At 67.8% G+C, this 21,122-nt stretch overlaps 3 protein-coding genes across 9 annotated transcripts in view; all 3 read left to right on the forward strand.

The window, feature by feature from the left end:
- Window positions 1-406: 406 nt before the first annotated feature.
- Window positions 407-9,985, forward strand: TMEM9 (transmembrane protein 9). 5 transcript variants are annotated; one of them, XM_059677894.1, is made up of 6 exons: window positions 407-466; window positions 906-999; window positions 2,180-2,271; window positions 3,218-3,326; window positions 4,549-4,677; window positions 9,199-9,985. In XM_059677894.1, the coding sequence occupies exons 2-6, from the start codon at window positions 934-936 to the stop codon at window positions 9,349-9,351; spliced, it is 549 nt and encodes a 182-aa protein (XP_059533877.1). In that variant the 5' UTR covers window positions 407-466; window positions 906-933; the 3' UTR covers window positions 9,352-9,985. The 5 variants fall into 5 exon arrangements, with proteins under 5 accessions (XP_059533877.1, XP_059533876.1, XP_059533880.1 ...); XM_059677893.1 differs by having other exon boundaries at window positions 462-598; XM_059677897.1 differs by having other exon boundaries at window positions 466-571.
- Window positions 9,986-14,807: 4,822 nt separating this feature from the next.
- ASCL5 (achaete-scute family bHLH transcription factor 5) lies at window positions 14,808-15,890 on the forward strand. Its single transcript, XM_059677832.1, has one exon. The coding sequence runs from the start codon at window positions 15,354-15,356 to the stop codon at window positions 15,888-15,890; it is 537 nt and encodes a 178-aa protein (XP_059533815.1). The 5' UTR covers window positions 14,808-15,353.
- A 1,326-nt stretch (window positions 15,891-17,216) lies between these two features.
- CACNA1S (calcium voltage-gated channel subunit alpha1 S) overlaps window positions 17,217-21,122 on the forward strand; it is a 35,000-nt gene continuing 31,094 nt past the window's right edge. For 2 of the 3 annotated variants that reach the window (XR_009450263.1, XM_059677715.1), the window contains exons 1-2: window positions 17,217-17,494; window positions 19,227-19,332. Coding sequence is in view for 2 of the 3 variants with exons in the window: in XM_059677715.1 (XP_059533698.1) it covers window positions 17,340-17,494; window positions 19,227-19,332 (261 nt within the window). In the remaining variant the exon portion in view is untranslated. The remainder of the gene's footprint in view (window positions 17,495-19,226; window positions 19,333-21,122) is intronic. The other variant, XM_059677716.1, reaches the window with a different exon arrangement.

Below are 21,122 nucleotides of genomic sequence, written 5' to 3' on the forward strand. Positions count from 1 at the left end.
CGCGCCAGCCAGTTACTAGAATATGTCACGTTTTGCGGGTCTGTGCGGGCTCCAATCCCTCACGTCCCTAAAGAGCGTGTCAAGGTTTTTGCGGACAAAGCCCCGGAGCCCGTCTTTTTTGCTGTGGTCTGTGGTTGTATGTGGCTCGTTCTAATATAAAGCGCTTCCTCTGAGCCCTTCCCTGAACCCCCAGTTTTAGAACCCGGGGGTCCCCGCGCTGCTTCCCGGGCCCCTCCTCGCGCTGCCCGTTTGCAAAGCCGCCGACGGTCCCTGCTCGCGTCCGCTCGGGGCGGACATATGCCTCCCGGTCCCTGGCGCAGAGCGTCTGCACCCAGGCGGAGGCGGGCCTTGTTGCCGGGGCGACGACAGCGCGGTCGGGCTGACGGGCTGCTGCGGCAGCCAATGGAAGCCGGGAGGGGCGGGGCCGGCCGGGTCTCGCGCGCGCGCCCGCCGCCCGGGTTCGCTGGTGAGCAGGCGGGCGTGGGGGAGGGGAGCGCGAACGGGGCGGCCTGGGGAGGGGTCCCGCGTGACCCCAAACCGCGGGTGTGAAGGGCGACGGCCTGGCCGTAGGGTCGGGGCTCCCGGATTCTGCGTGCAGGTGTCGTGGGCTCTGAGCGGGCCGAGTAGGCGCGGGGCGGGCGGGGGGGGGGGGGCGCGGGGCGGGGATCAGCGGGTTCGGGCGGGGGTTGGGGGTTGGGGGAACCACGGGACGCCTCCTCTTTCTTCCGGGCTCCCCGAGACTGGTGGGGGGAGGGATCGCTGCACTCGGCGCCGGGTCGAGGAGGCCCTGGGACCCGGCGCCCAGCCCCCACCCGTCCCAGGTGCGTGCGGCCTGGGCCCCGACCCCGTGACCCCCCGATCCCGTGTCCCCCCGAGCCCGCTGACCCCCGTGCTTCCCCCCACAGGTGTCGGGTCTCCCCCAGGCTGCGCAGCATGAAGCTCCTGTGCGTCGTGGCCGCGCTCGGCTGTCTGCTGGCGCCCCCCGCCCGGGCCAACAAGGTGAGGGCGGAGCCTGGAGCACCTGTGGGGCCGGCTGTGCGCGGGGCGCCCGCCCTCACTCTGCAGGGGCCCTGCTTTGGCGGGGGAGGGGGGAGGGGGGTCCCTGGGAGGCCAGATCTCAGGCCTTGGGGTGAGGGGACGGTGTGCTCCAGCCTGGGGTTCTGGCGGGGGCACCCCTTGACTTGTCCACACCTTCCTTTTGCTCCTGGGTCACCTGGTGGTTCCAGTAACTGTAGCAGCGCCCTCTGGTGTCAGGCGCTCCCAGGTGGAGGTTTTTGTGTGTTTTTTTAATCTTCCCCCAGGATATTTTTCGATTGTTTACAGAGAGAGAGAGAGAGAGAGAGAGAGAGAGACATCGATTGGTTGCCTCCCACAGGGGCCCCCGAGCGATGCAGATGTGCCCTTGACCAGAATCGAACCCGGGACCCTTTGGTCTGTGGGCCGCCGCTCTGTCCACTGAGCCAAACCGGCCTGGGCCCCAGGTGGAAGTTCCTGCATGGGGAGGGTCCCCCAACCCGCGGGCTGGGCTTCCTGAGGTCTCCTCCACTCTTTCGGTGTAAATGACCCCGACCTCAGGTCTGTGCAGGTTGAGGTCCTGACCATCAGGGCAGCTTTGATAGCCCCTGATGGGTTGGTTGAGATGTTTTGGGGAAAGACCGGACGGCAATTACGTCAGGAATTTAACCCGGGTTTGGGGCCACTCTGGTTGCTTCTCCTGCCTCTGGGGGATCCCGAACTGGGGTGAGAATACTCGTGGCCTCGTCCCTTATGACTTCGGAGGGGCAACTCGAGTAACCCCATGGAAGCCGCCCACTCTGTCCCGCTCACCCCGATCCTCTCCCCGGCCTTCGCCCCGGATGTTGGAGCTAAAGGGGCGCAGAGGCCAGCCGCCAGGGTGACTGGACGGAGGTGCACACACAGGTGTGGGCACAGGTTACCGACGCCCCGATCCTTCAGCGTCCTCCCTGGGGAGGGCAGCCCTAGCCAGCTCTCTGTCCCTGCGGAAGTCCCTCTCTGCTGACCTTGGGGGTGGGGGTGATGTGATCCGGGTCCGTGGGGTTGGTGAACACCCCATCCCCCGCGGTGGCCGCCTCCTGGAGGGAGCAGGGAGCCGAGAGTTGGAGTCTTGCTAGACCCTGGGCCCAGGGCCCCCCTGACGCCCGCTCCCCTCCTCCGGCAGAGCTCCGAGGACATCCGGTGCAAATGCATCTGCCCCCCGTACAGAAACATCAGTGGGCACATCTACAAGCAGAACGTGTCGCAGAAGGACTGGTAAGGCTGCGTGCGCGGCCGCCCCGGGGGATCAGTGACGCTCGGGGTGGGCTGAGGTCGGGTCGGGGGCCCGGGGTGTCCGTGTGGGTGGAGGGAGCGGGGTTTCTACTGCGGGGTTCTCGGGAACTGGGGCGCCCCGTCCTCGCCCAGTCCCGGAGGACGCCGAGCACAGAAGGGGGGATTCACACCCCACGGGGGTCCGGATCAGTGTTGCCTCTCCTGGGGTGTGGAGTGGGGCGGTCAGGGGGCTCCCTGCACCTCCTGCCCCCCAGCATTTGGGGTTTTGTCGTTTGCTCCCCCGGCTTCATTGAGGTGTGAGCCACATGCAGCCTTGGGTGAGCTCGAGATGCACGCACAGCGGCGATCTGATACGTGCATGCAGGGCTAGTGAGCACCTCCAGGCCCCCAAGTGTGTGTGTGTGTGTGTGTGTGTGTGTGTGCGTGTGTGGTGAGAACATTTAAAATCTCTCGCAACTTTTAAAAAAATATATATAAATATTTTTATTTATTTTAGAGAGGAAGGGAGAGGGAGAGAGAGATAGAAACATCCATGATGAGAGAGAATCATGGACCGGCCGCCTCCTGCACGCCCCACACTGGGGATCGAGCCCGCAACCCAGGCCTGTGCCCCGACCGGGAATCGAACCCTGACCTCCTGGTTCCTAGGTGGACGCTCACCCTGCCGGCCGGGCTCAGCACCTTTCGAGTGCACAATCCACTTGATAATGCAGTCACCATGCTGTCCATCAGATCCCCCAAAGGTTTTTGTTTGGTTCACGAAGGCCTGAGACGTGCAGTCCTGGGGGCGGGGCCCGGGACCTCGTCGGGTGTGGTCACAGTTCAAAGGGCACCGGGGAAGAAGCCGATGGACGCCAGCCCACACCGGGCGGAGGCCGGGGCCGGGTCCCGCGGCGCCCGTGCTCACGGCCGTGCGTGTCTGTTGCAGCAACTGCCTGCACGTGGTGGAGCCCATGCCGGTGCCCGGGCACGACGTGGAGGCCTACTGCCTGCTGTGCGAGTGCCAGTACGAGGAGCGCAGCACCACCACCATCAAGGTGACCGCTCGCGCCGCGCCCCGCCCACCCGCAGGCTTGGGCTTCATTCCGGAACGTTCCAGGCGGCTGTGGGCCTGGCTTCTGGGCAGGCCTGTCCCAGGCACAGGGACCCACTTCCCGCCCCTTGGAGCCAGCCGTCCTGCGACCTCTGTCCTGGGGCTCCCCTGACACTGGGGGTGAGAGCCCGGGGGACGCCCGGTTTCCCCCAGTTCTTGTCTTCCTCTCTCTCCTTCCAGCCACCAGTCGGCATCCTCCCCTGCCTCTGAGGTTGTGCCCTGCCGGGTGCTGCTCACGGGCAGGTCAGAGCTCGCCGTCTGATGGAGGGAACGCCGGGCTGGTCCCCTGGGGGCGCCCCTGACCCTCGTGCTGCTACATCCCTGGGTGGACTCAGGACTGGAGTGTGGGCGTGGGCTCGCCACAGGGAGTGGGACCAGGGCCTGTCCCTTCCTCTGCCACCAGCAGGACTCCTGCCCCAGAGCCTCCGTGGCCCCCTAGTCCGGCGCCGACTGTCCCGAGCCAGGCCCTGCGTACCGATTTCCTGGTCCAGTGTTTCTTTATCGATGGATTTCTTTATTGATTGATAAATATCTTTATTGATTTCCGAGGGAGAGGGAGAGAGAGGAACATCCATGATGAGAGAGAATCATGGACCGGCTGCCTCCTGCACGCCCCACACTGGGGATGGAGCCCACAACCCCGGGCACGTGCCCTGACCGGGAATCGAACCCTGAACTCCTGATTCCTAGGTCCACGCTCAACCCCTGAGCCACGCGGGCCAGGCAGAAGCTGGCTTTTCTGTAGAACAAACCCCACTCCAGCTGGGAGGCTCTCCCTACAGCAGGAGATTCACGGTCACCATCCTGACCCCGGCTCTCCTGCGCTCCCTGCGGGGTGCCCGTCCCCGCACTGCGCGCTGCGTCCCCAGATCTGAAGCTTCCCTCTCAGCCGTCCTGCTCCCAGCCGTGGGGGGTGGGGGGAGCCCCGGGTCCATCCTCCTCCTCGGCCTCCGAGTCCAGCCCCTCCCCCTGCGTAGCGTGCGCAGCTTTCCGCCCTGAGCCGGACCCTCTCCCCACCGCCCCCCGGGCATCCCAGGGCGCCCCGATCCACACGTTTCGTTTCGCCGTTTCTTGTCTCTCTGGCTGCGGGAGGGAGGACGGATGGTGTCCGTGGGGCCCTGCGTCTCTGGCCGAGGCCGGCTGGTCACAGGGCGGCCATCCCCCAGGTGATCATCGTCATCTACCTGTCGGTGGTGGGCGCCCTGCTGCTGTACATGGCCTTCCTGATGCTGGTGGACCCGCTGATCCGCAAGCCCGACGCCTACACCGAGCGGCTGCACGAGGAGGAGAGCGAGGTGAGGGCGCCTGCGTGCACGGGGGGGGGGGGGGGGGTCCTGTCCTCCCCCAGGCCCCTGCTCCCCCTCCTGCTCCGTGTGCCCTGCATCACCCAGACTATTGATCTCAGAGAGGAAGGGAGAGGGAGAGAGAGAGAAACATCCGTGATGAGAGAGAATCACGGATCGGCTGCCCACGCCCCACACTGGGGATCGAGCCCGCAACCCGGGCATGTGCCCTGACCGGGAATCGAACCGTGACCTCCTGGTTCCTAGGTCGATGCTTAACCACTGAGCCACGCCGGCCAGGCCAGACTCCTGTTTTTGCCTCGTGGGGACTGCCCCGTGCGCCCGATGAGGCAGGGGGAGAGGGGCCTGGATCTCTCCTGATGTCTGGCCTTGGGCAGCCTCAGGGGTGAGAAGCCATCCCCAGGAATTTCGGGGTTCAGCTCAGAGCATTTCTGGCACAGGATGGAGGTGGGAGGGGCAGGCTCTCAGCACGAGGGTTGAGGGGCTCAGATCTGAGTGCACAGCTGGGGGTGACGTGGGTCTGGGCTCGTGCCTGCCCGCTGCCCGCCGCCCCCGCCTCCGGCTCACGTGTTTGGCCAGAGGTGGGCAGAGCCCGAGCCGGGCCCGGCGAGGTGGCGCTGGCGCTGGGTGGTCCGTGTGCGGGAGGAAGCCCCGTGCCTACCTGGTTATTAATGCGCCGTAATCGCAGCTCTGGGCGGGGGGCACCGCTAATAAACACTCGGCGATTAGGGCGAGGCGGTAATTGCAGCCTGGCCCGGGTAATTGCGAGGTGCGCGGTGATTACAGCCCCGTGACTTCCCGGGAATGCGCGGCTCCCGGCTTCCCGCGCGGAGCCTGAGGAGGGGCGGCCCCGCCCTGGGGTCTGAGCCCGGACCCTGGCCCTGGGGACGCTCCCCACATCGAGTCCGAACTCACAGTTGCCTCTGGGTGGGGGGCCAGGGGTGGGGAGGGGTCAGATGGGGTCAGCCTGGCTCCTGGAGCAGAACCGGAATCAAATCATAGAGTGGACACGGGGGGGGGGGGGTGCTGGTTTTGGCTGAGTAGGAAGGAGGATGGCCCGCAGTGAGGGGCTCGGTGGCCAGTGTCGGGGTGCCCGGGAGGCAAGGCAGCGGATCCTGGGAGAGGCAGGTGATCAAGCGTGTGTTCAGGCTCTGAGACCGGACCTGAGGGGCACCCAGCTCTGCACAGTGGTTACGGGGGAGGAGGGGTGTCTTCCGGGCAGCGTGAGGGGCCTGCGCTCCTGCCGGCGCCCCAAACCAGGATGCCCCCCATTTGTTGCTCCAGGTTTAGGAGACGGACAGTTAGGGAGGAGGCCGTCGGGGGGTGGGGGGGCTCTCCTAGACCAGGGTCAGCCAGGGACTTACTCTCCCTTTGTGTTAATCCAGGAGGGCTTCCTGGCAGAGGAAGCCAGCTCTGAGGACAATGACTGCTCAGCTGCTGGGGGGCCGCAGGGCTGAGTAGAGCCCAGGGGTCCTCTCTGGTCCTGGATAGTGAGGACCCTCGGCCAGCCCTCCCCCGCTCAGGGCACCTGGGGACAGGGGTGTGTCAGGGGGTGTGGGGTTGAGGCAGAACAGCAGGTCCCAAAGCCACTCAGCTGACCGCTGGGCGGAGGCTGTGTCCCTGGCTTTGTTCGTGGCCTGGAGGGTTTCCCTTAAGGAAACAAGGAGGGGCCTCTGCTGGGCTGGGGGGGTCTTAGCTTTCACCCCGAGAGGAGGAGCATCCGGACAGGCCTCGCCGGGTCTTTGAGGTTCACCTCGGCCCCTAGGACTTGGCGACCATGAGGAGGGAGCTGTCCAGGCCCCCTGCGCCCCAGCCCGTCCCCCGCCCCAGGTCAGCTCTGGCGGCCGCCCCCGCCCCAGGCTTGGGGGTCCTGGCTCCATCCCCTGGCCCCGCAGCGAGGAGCTCTGTGCCGGGAGATGAAAGCCAGCATGTCCCTTTGAAAGCCTGGCAGGCCCGGCGCTGGGCGCTGCCTCCCGGGATTCCGGCGGCATTAGGCCTAATCCCCGGGCTCAGACGCCCTTTGAGGGGAGGAAGCCAGCGTGTTTGCTGGGACAGAAATGGGGCTGCTCAGATGTAGGGGTTTGGTCCTCTTTGAAGAGGGAGAGCCGGCTGGCGTGGGGCGCAGGGGGTGTGCTGCTCACGGCGTGGCCCCCCGTCCCCCACCGGGCGCCGGGGCAGCGCTGGCCTTGCGTGGGGTGAGCGGGAATCGAGGGCAGATGGGGACCGCCCCTGGGGACCCAAAGGCCTGGGGGTGGCGAGGACTCGGGGCCGCGAGAACGGCACCCTCCTCCCAGGGGCCCCTCGTCCGGGGAGCTGGCGAGGAGACGTGGAGAAGGCACCCGCCGAGAGGGACCGCCCCTTGTCCCCTGGGAGGACACACAGGCAGGGGTGGCGTCCACAGGCGCCTCCAGACCAGCCCTGGCCCCCAGCCTTGGTCCGGCCCGGCTGTGGCTCCCCAGTCCCTGCCCCGCCGGCCGCTGTCCGCGGTGCTGAACCCAGCGTCACTCCCTGAGCCTGGAATCCCGGCGGCGGTTCCGACCCAGGCGGTTCTGGCCCGTGCATCGTGGTTGGAGGGCAGCAGGGGCAGAGGGGCCGGCGCCGTGTCACCGGGCGGCCGCGAGGACTGCGGGGAGGCGAGGCCAGGGGTTCGAGGTCCGCCAGCTCAGGCTCCAGAGACACGGCCCCGGAGGGGAGAGGGCTGGCACGGCGTTGGTCCTGCTCGCGAGGGCAAGGCCCGGGCTGGGCGTCTCAGACACGACGTGGAGCCTTTAATACCTTTCACCGGACCATTAGCCCTGAGCCTTCGTGGCAGCCCCCACTGAGGAAGGGAGAGGGTGAGGGCTGAAGCTGGGGTGTGCGGGCGGGGGGGGGGGCATGCTCCCCGATGCACTGCCAGGCCCCTGGCTGCCTCCTCCTTTTCCCCCCACCCTCTTGGGGCTCCCCCAGCTCCTCGCTGCCCCCAGAAGGGACGAGGTTGGGCCTGGGGCGGGACAGAGGCCCTGTGGCCCCACACCCGGGTGGCGAGGGCCTGGTGCCCGCAGCGTCCCAGGCCGGCCTCGGCGCCCACCTCGCCCAGACGGCCACGCTGAGGCCTGTCCGTGGCACCGTGGAGCAAGCGCCCACCGTGAGCCGAGCCAGGAAGGACAGAGCCGACGGGTGTGCCAGCCCACGGAGTCTTCCCGGGGCGGCGCCCTCGCCCCGTCCCTGCCTGGGCCGCCCGAGCTGGGTGCACGGTATTGCCGAGGGCTCTCTGGGTGCCCCTGCGGCTGCCCCCCCCCCTCCACACGGGACTGTCCCTCGGCCCTGGACACGCCTCCCGGGGCCGCTGCCCGTCTCTACAGCACCGTGGGCAGTGCTCACGGGACGCGTGACCAGCTCTGCGGGGCGGGGAGCACCTCCCGGCCTCCCCCGTTGCCAGGCCCCTCACTGCCGCTGCCCGTGCCCCGGGCCCCCCCCACGCTCCCCTGGGCACCCCCTCTCCCCGCCTGGCAGCTGCGTGGCGACAGAAGCCGTGCCAGCCGGGCGCTAGCAGCAGAGCTGCACTGACTGGGCGGCTCTGGGCTGGGAGCGCCGCGTTAATCCCCTGAGAGCCGGTGGCAGGAGATGAGAGGCCGGGAGGCCCGGAGGAAATCCCCGCGGGGGGGCGGCCCTCGGCTCTAATTCCCCCAAAGATCAGGTTCGGGTCCCGCAGGAAATGCAGGGGCGTCGGAGCAGCGAGGTGGTAATTAGGGCGGATGCCGCCTCGGAGGACGAGGGTGGCCGGGGAGCAGAGGGGCCGGGGTCCATCGGGGCGGGGCGGGGGGCGCCGGGCCGGCACCCTCTGTCCGAGGAGAGGGGGGCCAGGCCGGGCTCTGGACGGGGAGAGGGGGCCGGTGTGGGCTCTGGACGGGGGCCGGGTCCAGCTCCGGTTCCCACCGCTGCCCCGTGCCCTGCGTGACATCGCATCCATGCAGCAGCTCCCACGGGGTCCAGCCGGACGGACTCCTCCGCGCCCCTCCTCCCACCCACAGCCTCACGCCACCCCTGTGACCTCCTGGGCCACACTCGTCTCCCTCTCCTGTGCGGGGCCCAGGTCATAAGGGGGCCAGCCCTGACCGGTGAGGCTCAGTGGATAGAGCGTCGGCCTGCAGACCGAAGGGTCCTGGGTTCAATTCTGGTCAAGGGCACGTGCCAGGTTGCGGCTCGATCCCCAGTGGGGGGCGTGCAGGAGGCTGCCGATGGGTGATTCTCTCTCATCATGGATGTTCCTCTCTCTCTCTCTTCCCTTCCCTTTCTCTCTGAAATTAATAAAAATATTTTTTTTTAAATAAGGGTGCCCAGAAGGTACTCCTCCTGAGCACCCCTTCCCCAGGCTCGGGGGGGGGGGGCAGGGGTCGTCCTGCAGACTCGACACATGGGGCGTCCCTCCAGGATCTGCGGGGACCACGGCCTCGGGGGGGGCCTGCCCTGGGGGCCCAGACCTCGGGATTGCTTCGGGGACCCCTCATCGCCTCTCTCTTCCTCCCCCTGCAGGACGCCCGCTCCGTGGCCGCCGCCGTGGCCTCCCTGGGGGGGCCCCGCGCCAACACGGTGCTGGAGCGCGTGGAGGGCGCGCAGCAGCGCTGGAAGCTGCAGGTGCAGGAGCAGAGGAAGACGGTGTTCGACCGGCACAAGATGCTCAGCTAGGCGGGGCCCCTCCCGGGCCGTCCCTGTGGGAGCACCTGGGGCGTCCTCATCGCTGCGGCCGTGTTCCCGCTGATTTAACCCGGGAAGCGGGGCGGGTCCCGGCCTCCAGCCCGTCCACGCGGGTCTCGGGTCCAGGGGAGGGGACTCAGGCCCGTGGGGAAGGAGGGAGAGGTGTTTCGGGGGCCACGTTTCCAGCCCCCAAAGTCGGCATGTCCTCGCCCTCTGGGGGGCGGAGCCAGGCACCGCCACTCCGTGTGGGGACGGCCAGTCCGGCAGCGTCAGCTCGCGCTCCTTCCTCCCGACCTCCCGCCCCCGACACCTCGGTGCAGGCCTGGCCGGGCCCAGGGGCTCTGACGGGACGGCCCACGTCCCTGGCCCCTTGGTGCCTGCAGAGCCCCAGGAGGCCCGTCTCCCTCTGCCCTACGACCCTCGCCCAGTAGCGGGCGGGGCTGGGCCCTTGGGGCTGCGGCCGCTCACCTGCCCCACGTGGGGGGGGGGGCACGGGACACCAGAGGCTCTGGGCACCAGCCCTGTCCTTGGCCCCCGTCCCGGGCCCCACAGTCCCAGGGCACAGGGAGGATGGTCCCCGCTGCCCGTCAGTCAGGAAGCCGCCATTAAACCTCTCGCTCCCTCACTCTGTTGTGACTAAGTGTCTCACGTGTGGCCGGTAAGTGTGTCCAGGGTCAGAAAGGGCCTGGGCGTTGCCCTTGGCAGTTCCAGGCAGAGACAGGGCCATGGGGTCGGCTAGGCCACTGGGCGGGACTGCGGGCAGATGCTGCTCACAGGTCGTCCTCGGCCAGGAGCGGAGGGGCAGTTCCCCGGGGCTCTGAGTGGCGCCCGACGCCCGTGTCTCACAGTCCGTGTCTCACAGTCTGTGTCTCACAGTCCGTGTCTCACACAGTCCGTGTCACACACAGTCCGTGTCACACACAGCCCGTGTCACACAGTCCGTGTCTCACACAGTCCGTGTCACACACAGTCCGTGGCTCACACAGTCCGTGGCTCTCACAGTCCGTGGCTCACACAGGCTGTGGCTCACAGTCCATGTCTCACACAGTCCATGTCTCACACAGTCCGTGGCTCACAGTCCATGTCTCACAGTCTGTGTCTCACAGTCCGTATGCTCCCACTGAACCCAAACGGAAACCGCCAGGTGTGTGTGTGTGTGGGGGGGCGGCAGTGAGGGAGCCGGGAGGGAGCCGCTCCCTGGGCCAGAGCCGGCGGAGGCCCCAGCGCCGGCACCTCCGTCCCACCAGGAAGGGCTGAGCGGGGTGTCCGGGGCCCAGGCAGAGGCCGCGGGGCAGGGACCAGCCATCGGGACTGTCCCCCGCGTGTCCGAGGGCGTCTGCCCGAGACCCTCACATGCAGCCCCGGGCGGGGCCCTGGGGGACCCGGGGGTCCCAGTTGCAGAGATTTGACAAGTTCAGAGCCAAGAGCACACGCTCAAGGGGGGCAGAGACGGGTGACCCCCAGCCGGCGAGGGACACAGCGCGCGGGCCCCGAGTCGATGGGGCCCCGAGGTTCCCGGGTCGGTGCCGGAATCTCTGCCTCCGCCCAGACCCGACCCGCGCTCCGGGCCTGGTCACCTGGTCTCCTGCCCTCGGCTGGACGCCCCCCGCCCCCCATGGTGCCACGGAGCCCATCACAATGCATGTCCAAGACTCGACTCGCCCCTGCCTGGCTTCTATGTTTATCTGAACGGGGGGGGGGGCACCGTCCCCCACCAAGCTGTTCCCCTGAAACCCGCAGGCACTCGTCTGCCACCCCCTGTCCTCCCTCACAGGCCCAGCGCTCTCCCTCCCGGTGGCCGAGCAGTGCGTCCTGTCCTGTCTGCTCCGCCCTGTCCCCACGGTCCCATCCCTGTCCTCACTCTTCCCCGGGGGCCACTGCCGGTCTGGGGGCCACCGGAGCTCACGTCCCCTCCCCCCTACAGAACCGCCCGTGGCTCCCCGCCTTCCCAGATTCAAGTTCCTCTTCGAGGCCCTGACCTCCTGCCCCTCTGACCTGTGGCTCCAGCACCAATTGGCAGGAGGGAAGGGGGGCCCTGCAAGGCCCTGAAGGGGGGTTGGTGGACCCCTGGGCACAGGTGCTCACCCAGGCGGACCTCCTGCGCTGTGCGGGGGAGGGGAGAGTGAGGGGGGTGACGATACAGGGCGTCTTGGCCCCTGGCGTCCGCAGGCGCGGAGCTGAGCTGGAGCAAAGGCTGCAGGCAGGCTGAGCCCGAAGGTGCTGGGCTCCTCGATCAGGGCGGACATTGAGGGTAGGGCTCTAGCTGCGAGCTAGGAGCCCTGGTCCCGCCTGGCCCACTGAGTGACCTGGAGCAGCGGGTTCCCTCCCTGTGCCTCAGTTTCTCCCGACCAAGAGTGAGGAGGTTAGACGCAGCGGGGCTCACACCTGCAGGCGGCGGCGGGAGGTGCCTGGACCAGCACTGGTAACTCTCATGGTCGTGCTCCTGTCTCAATGAGCATTAGAAGAACCAGGGTCGTTAGCACATCCGCTACAGGCCTGGTGGATAGTCATGTGAAGGATGAGTAAAGGGGGCCGAGTGTATGTACAGGAAATATTAGCCTGGCCGGCCAGCGTGGCTCAATAGCTCAGTGTTGACCTGTGGGCCAGGAGGCCACGGTTCGATTCCCATCAAGGTGCCTGCCTGGGTTGCAGGCTCGGTCCCCAGTGGGGGGCGAGCAGGAGGCAGCCGGTCCATGATGCGCTCTCCTCATTGATGTTTCCATCTCTCCCTCTCCCTTCCTCTCTGACATCAATAATATATAGAATTTCAAAGAAAATATTAGCCGAACGCGTAGTGCCATTGGCTGGGGCAGGAACTCCGGGAGGACCTGCACCGTGTGCTGGTTGGGTCCCTGTCGAGACCCCCTCTGTCAGCTGCCTCCGTCCCGGGCTCCCCATGGGGCCATGGGGCTCAGACCAGACGCCAAGGGGACCCGACACTGCAGCCTCCTGGTCCCTGTCCAGCCGGGAGCACCCAGGGGTCACCTCCCAGGCCCCGACACCCACGCTGGCGTCGTCAGAGCCACTCAGAGAGGCTCCCACACCTGGGGCTTCCCCCACGAGACACCCCCGTTTTCCTGCCCCGCACACTCACGGGCACCCCCTCGGCTCCACCCCACACCCTTCCCCTCCCGGGGGCCATCCCTCCTGGGCACTCCGCGGGCAGCACCCTGGGGCACCGCGTCCCCACCTGCCCCTGCAGGGGCTCAGGGGGCCAATCAGGAGGCCGGGGGCGGCCCTCTCTCCCCCTCGGGGCGGGTCCCAGATCAGAGGAGCCCCCTGCCCTCCGCCCTCCCCTTCTGGGTGTGTCGCGTTGCGTTTGAAGCTCCCGCAGGTAGAGTGTACCTGGCTCCTGGGACGCGGGGGACGCGGGGCAGAGGCTGGGAGGAGCCGGGCCAGCCGGACGCACGGAGACCCCGCCGTCCCCACCCGGAGTCCGCAGGCCGAGCGCTGGAGGGGCCGGCCCGGGAGGTAACCACTTGCAGGCGGCAGCCGGGACGCGAGGCCGGGACGCATTTGCTGGGGCTCAGTCACCGGGGAGGCTTGGCCCCAGAGGGAGCGGAACAGCCCGGCCCGCAGGCTGGGGAGGGGGTGAGCCGGGCGGTGGCAGGCACAGGCCGTGGACATGCCCACGGACACAGGTGGGTCCGATGGCCCCGGAGACTAAAGCAGCTTTTCCAGGCGGACGCCCGCCAGGGATCCCTGGACAGGAACGAACATGCAGAGGGTGGAGGCTGGAGCAGCTGGGCTGCGTGTGGCTGAGGGAGACGGCTGAGGGCTGCAGTGTCCAGGGTGGGGGCACAGCCTCCAGGGCCGGCGGCCAGGGTCAGGGCCCAGCTCCGTCCCTGAGCGGCTGGGTGGCCAAGGCCCTCTGCTGGTCTGGGGCTCCATCCCATCCGCTGCTACAGGCTCAGCGCTAGCGTCTGCCCCTGGGTCTGCCCTGGGAGTCACGTGAGCGTAGAAGCATGTCCGGCACACAGTTGGGACTATGCAAGCATCTCCTGGTATTTTTGGTTTTTAAATGTATTTTATTGATTCCAGAGAGGAAGGAAGAGGGAGAGAGATAGAAGCATCCGTGATGAGAGAGAACCATCGGTGGGCTGCCTCCTGCACGGCCCCCACTGGGGATGGAGCCCACAACGCGGACATGGACGGGAGTAGGACCCGCCCTGAATCCATTCCACCATTTCCCTTACCCTGTGCCTTAAAGGCCCGAGGAAAGGAAACCAAGCCCGTGGGTGTGGAATTTTCCCTGTAGACTTCGCCCAGGACAGGCGTGACCGTGGGCAGCCCTGGGCGTGGGCGTCAGCGCTGCGCCCTGGCAACGCGGGGGTGGCGCGGCCGTCTGGGGCCTTTGGTGGCCACATCTCAGGGTCTCAGCGCCCCTGGGAGCGCTTCCCCAGGCTGCCCCGCCTCGCTGGCAAACTCCGCTCCCCCCAGGCGCCGCCTCAGTGTCCCCCGAAGACCTGGGGACCCCACGGGCAGTTAGAACGCGGAGTTCAAACCTCCACGCCCCCCCCCTCCTCCCCGCGCCCCCCAGGCCTGGACCCCGAATTCCACCCATCTGCTGCCATTGCTCCTCACGGACACACGGTGGCGCTGTTGGCCACCCGTTCTGCCCAGTCCATTGGTCTGCGAGGACGGACCAGGTCCTGCCAGGCTTTGCGGGGCGGAGGGGGTCCCACTTCTGAGCTGAGGCAAGGGGGCTCCTCGTCAGGTTCCCAGGGGCGCCGCTCCTGGCGCTGGACTCCGTCTGATTCCCACGGTCACCCTCCTAAGGACACCCCAAGGGCACCCGGCACCTCCCCGACCAGAGCGGACCCTCACCTACAGCGCGGGCATCGGCATCCAAACCTGTGAGGGATGCCCCACCCACAGGAATCAGGATTTATTTATTTTTAAAAATATTTTTTTATTGATTTCAGAGAGGAAGGGAGAGGGAGAGAAACATCAATGAGAATTACTGATCGGCTGCCTCCTGCACGCCCCCTACTGGGGATGGAGCCCACAACCCGGGCACGTGCCCTGACCGGGAATTGAACCCTGACCTCTGGGCTCATAGGTTGACGCCAACCACTGAGCAATACGGCCAGGCAGCACTGAATTTCCGTGGCAACTCGACAAGGGGCCCATGCGCCCCCGGGGTGGGAGGCCCTGGAAGGTGCCAGGGGTAAGACGCCTCCGCGCTCCCCAAGGACATGGCACGTCTGGCGCTGTCCCTACGCCAGGCCCGGGCAGGTGTGAGGCATGTTGTTTCTCCTCCGATTCTCAGGGACCCTCCCCTCCTGTGGGGGGGGGGAGGTACTTCCCTCCGTCGGTGGGCGGCACTCGGAGAGGCGTCCACAGGAGGCGACCGCAAGGCCGGGACCCCTGCTCTGAGGTCTCGCCTTCAGCAGGCGCCCCGCCCCCCTGACAACGCCTGCGACACCCCATTCGAGGGTGGGGTGACCCGGCCGTCATCGCGGGCCTCGCCTAACCCGAGTGTCCGTGTGTCTGTCCGTTCCTCTCCTTTAGGACGGTTCTCCGGGACCCTCGGGCGCAGGCCTAGCATCAGCGGTCAGTCCCCGACACCCCAAGCGGCCTGGGGTCTCCAACGCGCCGCGAGGAACCAGCGAGAAACCAGGCCCCAGCGCCGTGGCCCCGGCGCAGAGCCGCAGGGTTCGCGCCTGCGGGAGGCTCCCGCGCGGGGCTGCCGGCGAGGCGGGTGCCCATGGCCCGCGGAGGAGGGTGCAGGCCCGAGGCCTGGCCCCGGGCTGGGTCCTAGCCTGTGCGCGCTGAGCCGCTGCCCGGAGGCGCCCCCCTGGTCCGCAGCGATGGCGCCCCTTAGGGGGACCGCGGCAGCCCTCGCACGGAGCGCGGAGAACCCCTAACCAGTCCTGGAACCCCCGAGCGGCTGCTGGCGATGTGACGCGCCCCCGCGGTGGGGACGCGCAGACCCCGAGCGGGGGCGGTTCGGGGAGGGTCTGGCCCTGGGCGCAGCGCCCCGCGGCGCCATGAACCGTGGACCGCAGACCCTGAACGGTCACTTCTGCCGGGCGCTGATGGAGCGGGGGCCGACGGCGCCCCCCGGCGGCGGCCTGCAGCTGGGGCCCGCGCCCCCGCCCCGGCCCGCGCCCCTGCCCGCGGAACCCCCGGGCGCCGTGCCCTTCCTGCTGCTCCCGGGCCCCGCCGCCGCCGCCTACGCCGGCCTGTTCCCCTGCGCGCCCGGACCCGGCGCCCTGGGCGCCTACGACGGCGCCTTCGAACCCGCCTTCGTCCACAAGCGCAACGAGCGCGAGCGGCACCGCGTGCGCTGCGTGAACGAGGGCTACGCGCGCCTCCGCGGGCACCTGCCGCGCGCGCTGGCCGAGCGGCGGCTGAGCAAAGTGGAGACGCTGCGCGCCGCCATCCGCTACATCCGGCACCTGCAGGAGCTGCTGCGCGCGCCCGACGGCCCCCCGCGGCCCGAGCCCCCGCGCGACGCCCCGCCGCCCGCGGGCGCCCGCCTCGCCGCCTCGCCGGGCCCGGAGCCCGAGGCATCCAGGCAGTGACTGCGGTGCGCAGGGGCGCGCCGTGCCCAGACCCTCGGAGGTGCGCGCTCTCCGCGCCTAGGACCCCTCCGTCCCCGCCACCGCCCGCCTCTCCTCGCCGGCTGAGCGGGTGCGAGGGGCCAACGCGGACTGAGGAGCAGGGGCGACCGGCCCCTGGGAAGCCCGCCAGCCGCGCTGGCCAGAGCCCGGAGGAGGGCGCCCTGGACCGTCACCCGGGGACTGGCTCCGCCTCCGCTTCGGCCACGCGCGTGGAACGCCTGGGTCCAGCTCCGGGGTGTGCACGGGGCCGCGGGGGCCCTGCCCCGCCCTCCGGGTCACAGTCTGCGTCCGCGAGGCCCCAGGAGGCGAGTCGCGCTCAGGTTCGGATGCGCCTGCCCCGCGCGCCACAAGGTGGCCTCAAACACCGCGCCTTCTGGGAGCTGCTCTGCGCATACAGACACACGCAGACACACACACACACACAGCACGCACCCCTAAGTGGCGCTCCCTGGCCTCCCTGATGGAAGGCGCCGTCCAGTCCTCCACCCGCAGCGTGGCCTCCGCCTGCCTTCGCTCCCAGCTGGGCCTCTGACCGTGGCACCGAATGGGCAGATCGGCACCGTTGGCACCGAAGGATGAAATAAAATACGTGTTGAGTTCTGATGCCTGGACCACAGTCTGCCCTCGTGTGCCCTGTGTCTCTCTCTCCTTCCCACTCCGTCGTGGCACTAGCTGTGGGGTGTGGGGCGTGAGGTGCTCTCCACCACCCTTTAAGTTGAGCACATGCCCCCCCAGGGACAGGGCTGGGGGGTGCGGGCAGAGTCCCTGAGAGAAAGCCCTCAACCCTCGCACAGTGGGGGGGGGGGGGGGCACAAAGCAGACGGCACCTCGGGGTGTGGCAGGGGCTGTGTCCAGGGGGCCTCCACCTGCCTGCAGAGGTTCCCTTCCCCGAGGGGGCGGGGCTGCGGTGGGAGGTGGCTGTTCCTGGCGCTGAGGGCCCCCCTCACCTTTGCTGGGCAGCGTCATGGGGCTTGGGCCTGCAGGGCTCATCTTGGCACAAGGGAGCCAGTCTGTCAGGAAGGGGTGTGTGTGTGTGTGTGTGTGTGTGTGTGTGTGTGTCTGTGTCGGGGTCCGTCCTTCCTGAGGTCTCGCCAGCCTTGACCCTCCATCCCGTCCCCCACTGCCCACCCCGGGCCCTGCCGGCGGCCACCCCACCCCCAGCCGCCCCAGGGCAGCCTAGGGAGCTAGGGAGCGGCTGGCTGCGGGCTGGGGAGGAGTGACAGCTGCCTGGCTTCAGGGGCTAATTTTACTCCCGGGAGCGGAGAGTAATCCTCCGGCCCCACCCTGCTGGCCCGGGGCAGGCCTGGCCCTGCACACTGCGGCCAGTCCCCACGGCAGGGCGAGGGCACCGGGGACGCAGGGAGGAGAGGGCTGCCGGGCGGGGAGCCGGAGAGCCAGGCCGCCGGGAACATGGAGCCGCCGGCCTCCCCCCAGGACGAGGGCCAGAGGAAGAAGCAGGCCAGGAAGCCGGCCCCCGAGATCCTGCCCCGGCCGCCCCGGGCCCTGCTGTGCCTGACGCTGGAGAACCCGCTGCGGAAGGCCTGCATCAGCATCGTCGAGTGGAAGTATCCGAGCGCGCGCAGGGCGGCCACGCGTGTGCAACGCGGGCGAGGGCGGGTGGCCACGGACCACACGCGGGGGCTGGCGACTTGGAGACAGGGTGGCTGCCCAGGAGGAGCCGCCGCGAAGGAAGGCCTCGGCGGGGGTGGGGGTGGGGGAGGAAGATGGGGGGGGGCCTGGTGATGCCCCCTGGCCGTCTGTGGCGAGGTGGGGTGCTTCAGCGTCCCGGGGCTCCCCTCAGGTTTCTGAAGCAGCAGCTCCTTTCTGAGCGAGGATGGGGGAGGGGGGGGGGCTGCAAGGAAACCTTCCCCTTGATGGGAACGGTGAGAGAGAGAGAGAGAGAGAGAGAGAGAGAGAGAGAGAGAGAGAGGAGCTGAGCAGGAGCCGCTGTTGGGGGTGGGGGAGGTGCGGGGACCGGGCGGCCAGGCCCAGGGCGCACCCCACCTGGACCCGGGGGGCTGGAGGCCCCTCTTGTGTGTGGCATGGGCTCTGGGAGGAAGAGCGAGGAGTGTCTGGGTTACTTGGGGGAGGGGGGAGGGGAGAGGCGGGAGGGAGGGAGGGAGGGAGGGAGGGAGGGAGGGAGGAGGCCGGCGGGGGACTGTCAGGGAGGGTCGGGAATAGTTTAGATTTTTCTAGAGGGTCTGGGAGCGGGCTCCAGCCAGCTGTCCCCGGGAGGAAGGGCGAAGAGACAGACACAGAAAATGTGGGTCCAGGTTGGAATCGGGGTCAGAGCCAGCCCTGCCCCCACAGCTGCGCACACCCCATCCAGTCCCCCGGGCCGACCGCCCTGCCTCTCGGGCCTGGTCAGGTCTGGGGGGGCAGGATCTCCTCCCTCCTCGGGGGCCTCCCTCCTGGGGGTGGGGGGGCTCTCTCCCTGCTCTGCACCTGCAGCGCCTGGGGAACGGGGTGGCCACCCAAGGCGGCTCCACAGTGGGCCTCCCACCCCCTCCCTCCCTCTTTCTCTTTTTAAAAATATGTTTTAATTGATTTTTTTTTAGAGAAAGAGGAAGGGAGAGGAATAGAGAAATAGAAACACCAATGAGAGAGAATCACGGATCGGCTGCCCCCTGCCCGCCCCACACTGGGGATGGAGCCCACAACCCGGGCCTGGGCCCTGATGGGAATGGAGCCGTGACCCCCTGGTTCACAGGTCGACGCTCAACCACGGAGCCACGCCGGCGGGCCCTCCCTCGCTCTCTTCCCTCAGCAACCCCGCCCTGGCCCCGCCTGGGCTGCCTCTGGGAGACCGTTGTTCAGGGGCGCGTGTCTGGGGGGATGCGGGGATCTGGGGGTGCTGGTCCAGGGGCTGGTCAGCCCCTCCTTCCTCAGGCTCCGAGGTTCGGGTGTCGCCTGCCCACCACCCCCTTTCCCGGTGGGGCTCTGCAGGCACCTGGCCTGTCCCCGATCCGCCCCATTTCTCGGAGGGAGCCCCGTCCCCGTGGTCTGGCCAGAATCTCAGAAATTCTTGGCTCCGGGGAGCGGGCAGGTGGGGCTGGGGGGCAGATGCTGAGAGAGGAGCCCTAAGACTCCCTGAAAGCTGAGGCGCCTGCGCCAGAATGGACCTCGCGGCCTCAGAGCTTCGAGTGAGGTCCCTGCTCCTGGGAGAGCGGGGACCAGGCCTCCCTCCGCCTGCGGGGGGACCTTACAGCCTCCTCCAGGCTGACCCCAGGCGCCCCCTGACCCTTCGCCCTGCACACCCGCGCCTCCCTCGGGGGCTCTCCTTAACCCCGGCCCCAGACCCTTCGAGACCATCATCTTACTGACCATCTTCGCCAACTGCGTGGCCCTGGCCGTGTACCTGCCAATGCCCGAGGATGACAACAACTCGCTGAACGTCGGCCTGGTGAGCCGCCCTCCCTCCCGCCCCCGCCCTGGGCCTGCGCCGGGCTGGGGCCCCCTCCCCCAGGTGGGCTGTGTGCCTGGGACCCCCAAGGCTAGGGAACCCCAAACCACCTGCAGGCCTTCTCACAGGCTGGGCCGCTCTCCTTGATTCGGTAACGTTGCCCCCCGCCCTCCAGGGGGCGCCCTGGGCCAGCACCTCCCAGCACAGCCCGGCAGAGAAGTCCCATTTCACAGATGCAGAAACTGAGGCTCAGGGGCTCAGCCAGTGAGCGAGGGGGCCGCGTGCTCGTGTCCCTTCCTGGTGAGACTTTCCCACCAAGGACAGGCAGCAGAGGGCCTTCTGGGGTTCTGCACCCCTTTATCCTTGCCCCGTCTGTAACACGTGATAGAACCAGACTCACACAGCTGGAGGGACGGTCCGAATTGGGGCCCCGCCTCCCCCCCCCCACTCTGGATTAGGGGAGAGAAAACAGGTTTACCTTGAAGGACATACTCACCCACAGCCAGACGCATACAATGCTTTTTAAAAAAAATATATTTCATTGATTTTTCACAGAGAGGAAGGGAAAGGAATAGAGAGTCAGAAACATCGATGAGAGAGAAACATTGATCAGCTGCCTCCCGCACACCCCCCACTGGGGTTGTGCCCGCAACCAAGGTACATGCCCTTGACCAGAATCGAACCCGGGACCCTTCAGTCCGCAGGCCAACGCTCTAGCCACTGAGCCACACCGGTCAGGGCGCATACAAATACTTTTAAAAAATACATATTTTTTTAATTGATTTCAGAGAGGAAGGGAGAGGGAGTGAGAGAAACATTAATGTTGAGAGAGAATCGTGGATGGGCTGCCTCCTGCCCGCCCCCCACTGAGGATCAAGCCCACAACCTGGACATGTGCCCTTGACCCGGAATTGAACCCTGACCTCCTGGCTCATAGGTCGATGCTCAACCCACTGAGCCACCCCGGCCGGGCTGGATGAGTTTTGCTAACGGAGGTCAAGTGGTCCTGGTGCTGCCGGTGGTGGCCTCCTGGGGCCTGAGGGCCCTCCCCCCCCCCCCCCGGGCCTCACCGTGGCATCCAGCCCCCGGGACCGTCCTGGGCTCAGGTTGCTGCACAGCCGGGGAGAGGCTGCGGCCGAGCCTCTGGCATCCAGGCCGGGGCCTTTTTATAGGGTCAGGAATGTGCCAGGGCGGCTGCGCTCACCTCGGGAGGGCGGAGCACTGGCCTCGAGGGGCACAGGCCGGGGGCTGGGCCGTCCCACAGGAGTCCTGGCGAGATGGCCGGAGACCCCCACCTCTAGACTGCCCGCCCCCCCAGAGACGCCCAGTGCTTGTCCCTCTTTGCTCCTCTGCCCGCCCAGCCCTCCCTGCGACAAGGTCCCCATCCCAGGCCTGGGGTGAGGTGGGGGCAGGAGGCAGGGCTCACCCGGTCAGGCCTTGGCTTTGGAGCTGGAGCTCATCGGGCTAAATATAGCCGCTTCCCTCATCGCCAGCGGCTCATCTTCCAAACCTGGAGGCTGAGGTGGCCACGGAGACCCAGGCGGGGCCCGGACACCTGTGGGCGGTGGGGCCGGGACAGCAGGCTCACCCCACCCCATCCAGGGAACGGCTCTGAAGAGCATGTCGGGGGATTCTGGGACCGTGTCCCCACCCCCCCACACCACCTGTTTTTTTGTTAAGAAAGCTCTGTATATTCTTTTATTATTATTAATATATTTGTATTGATTTCAGAGAGAGGAAGGGAGAGGGAGAAGGAGAGGGAGAGAGGAACATGGAGGATGAGCATCCTG

Source organism: Myotis daubentonii, chromosome 20 (assembly GCF_963259705.1).
Source record: "Myotis daubentonii chromosome 20, mMyoDau2.1, whole genome shotgun sequence".
Classification (NCBI taxonomy): domain Eukaryota; kingdom Metazoa; phylum Chordata; class Mammalia; order Chiroptera; family Vespertilionidae; genus Myotis; species Myotis daubentonii.

Coding starts and splice junctions, on each gene's coding strand:
- ASCL5 (XM_059677832.1), top strand. CDS start 15,354: ATGAACCGTGGACCGCAGACCCTGAACGGTCACTTCTGCCGGGCGCTG.
- TMEM9 (XM_059677894.1), top strand. CDS start 934: ATGAAGCTCCTGTGCGTCGTGGCCGCGCTCGGCTGTCTGCTGGCGCCC. Junction 2,272..3,217: donor AACGTGTCGCAGAAGGACTG/GTAAGGCTGCGT, acceptor TGTCTGTTGCAG/CAACTGCCTGCACGTGGTGG. Junction 4,678..9,198: donor TGCACGAGGAGGAGAGCGAG/GTGAGGGCGCCT, acceptor CTCCCCCTGCAG/GACGCCCGCTCCGTGGCCGC.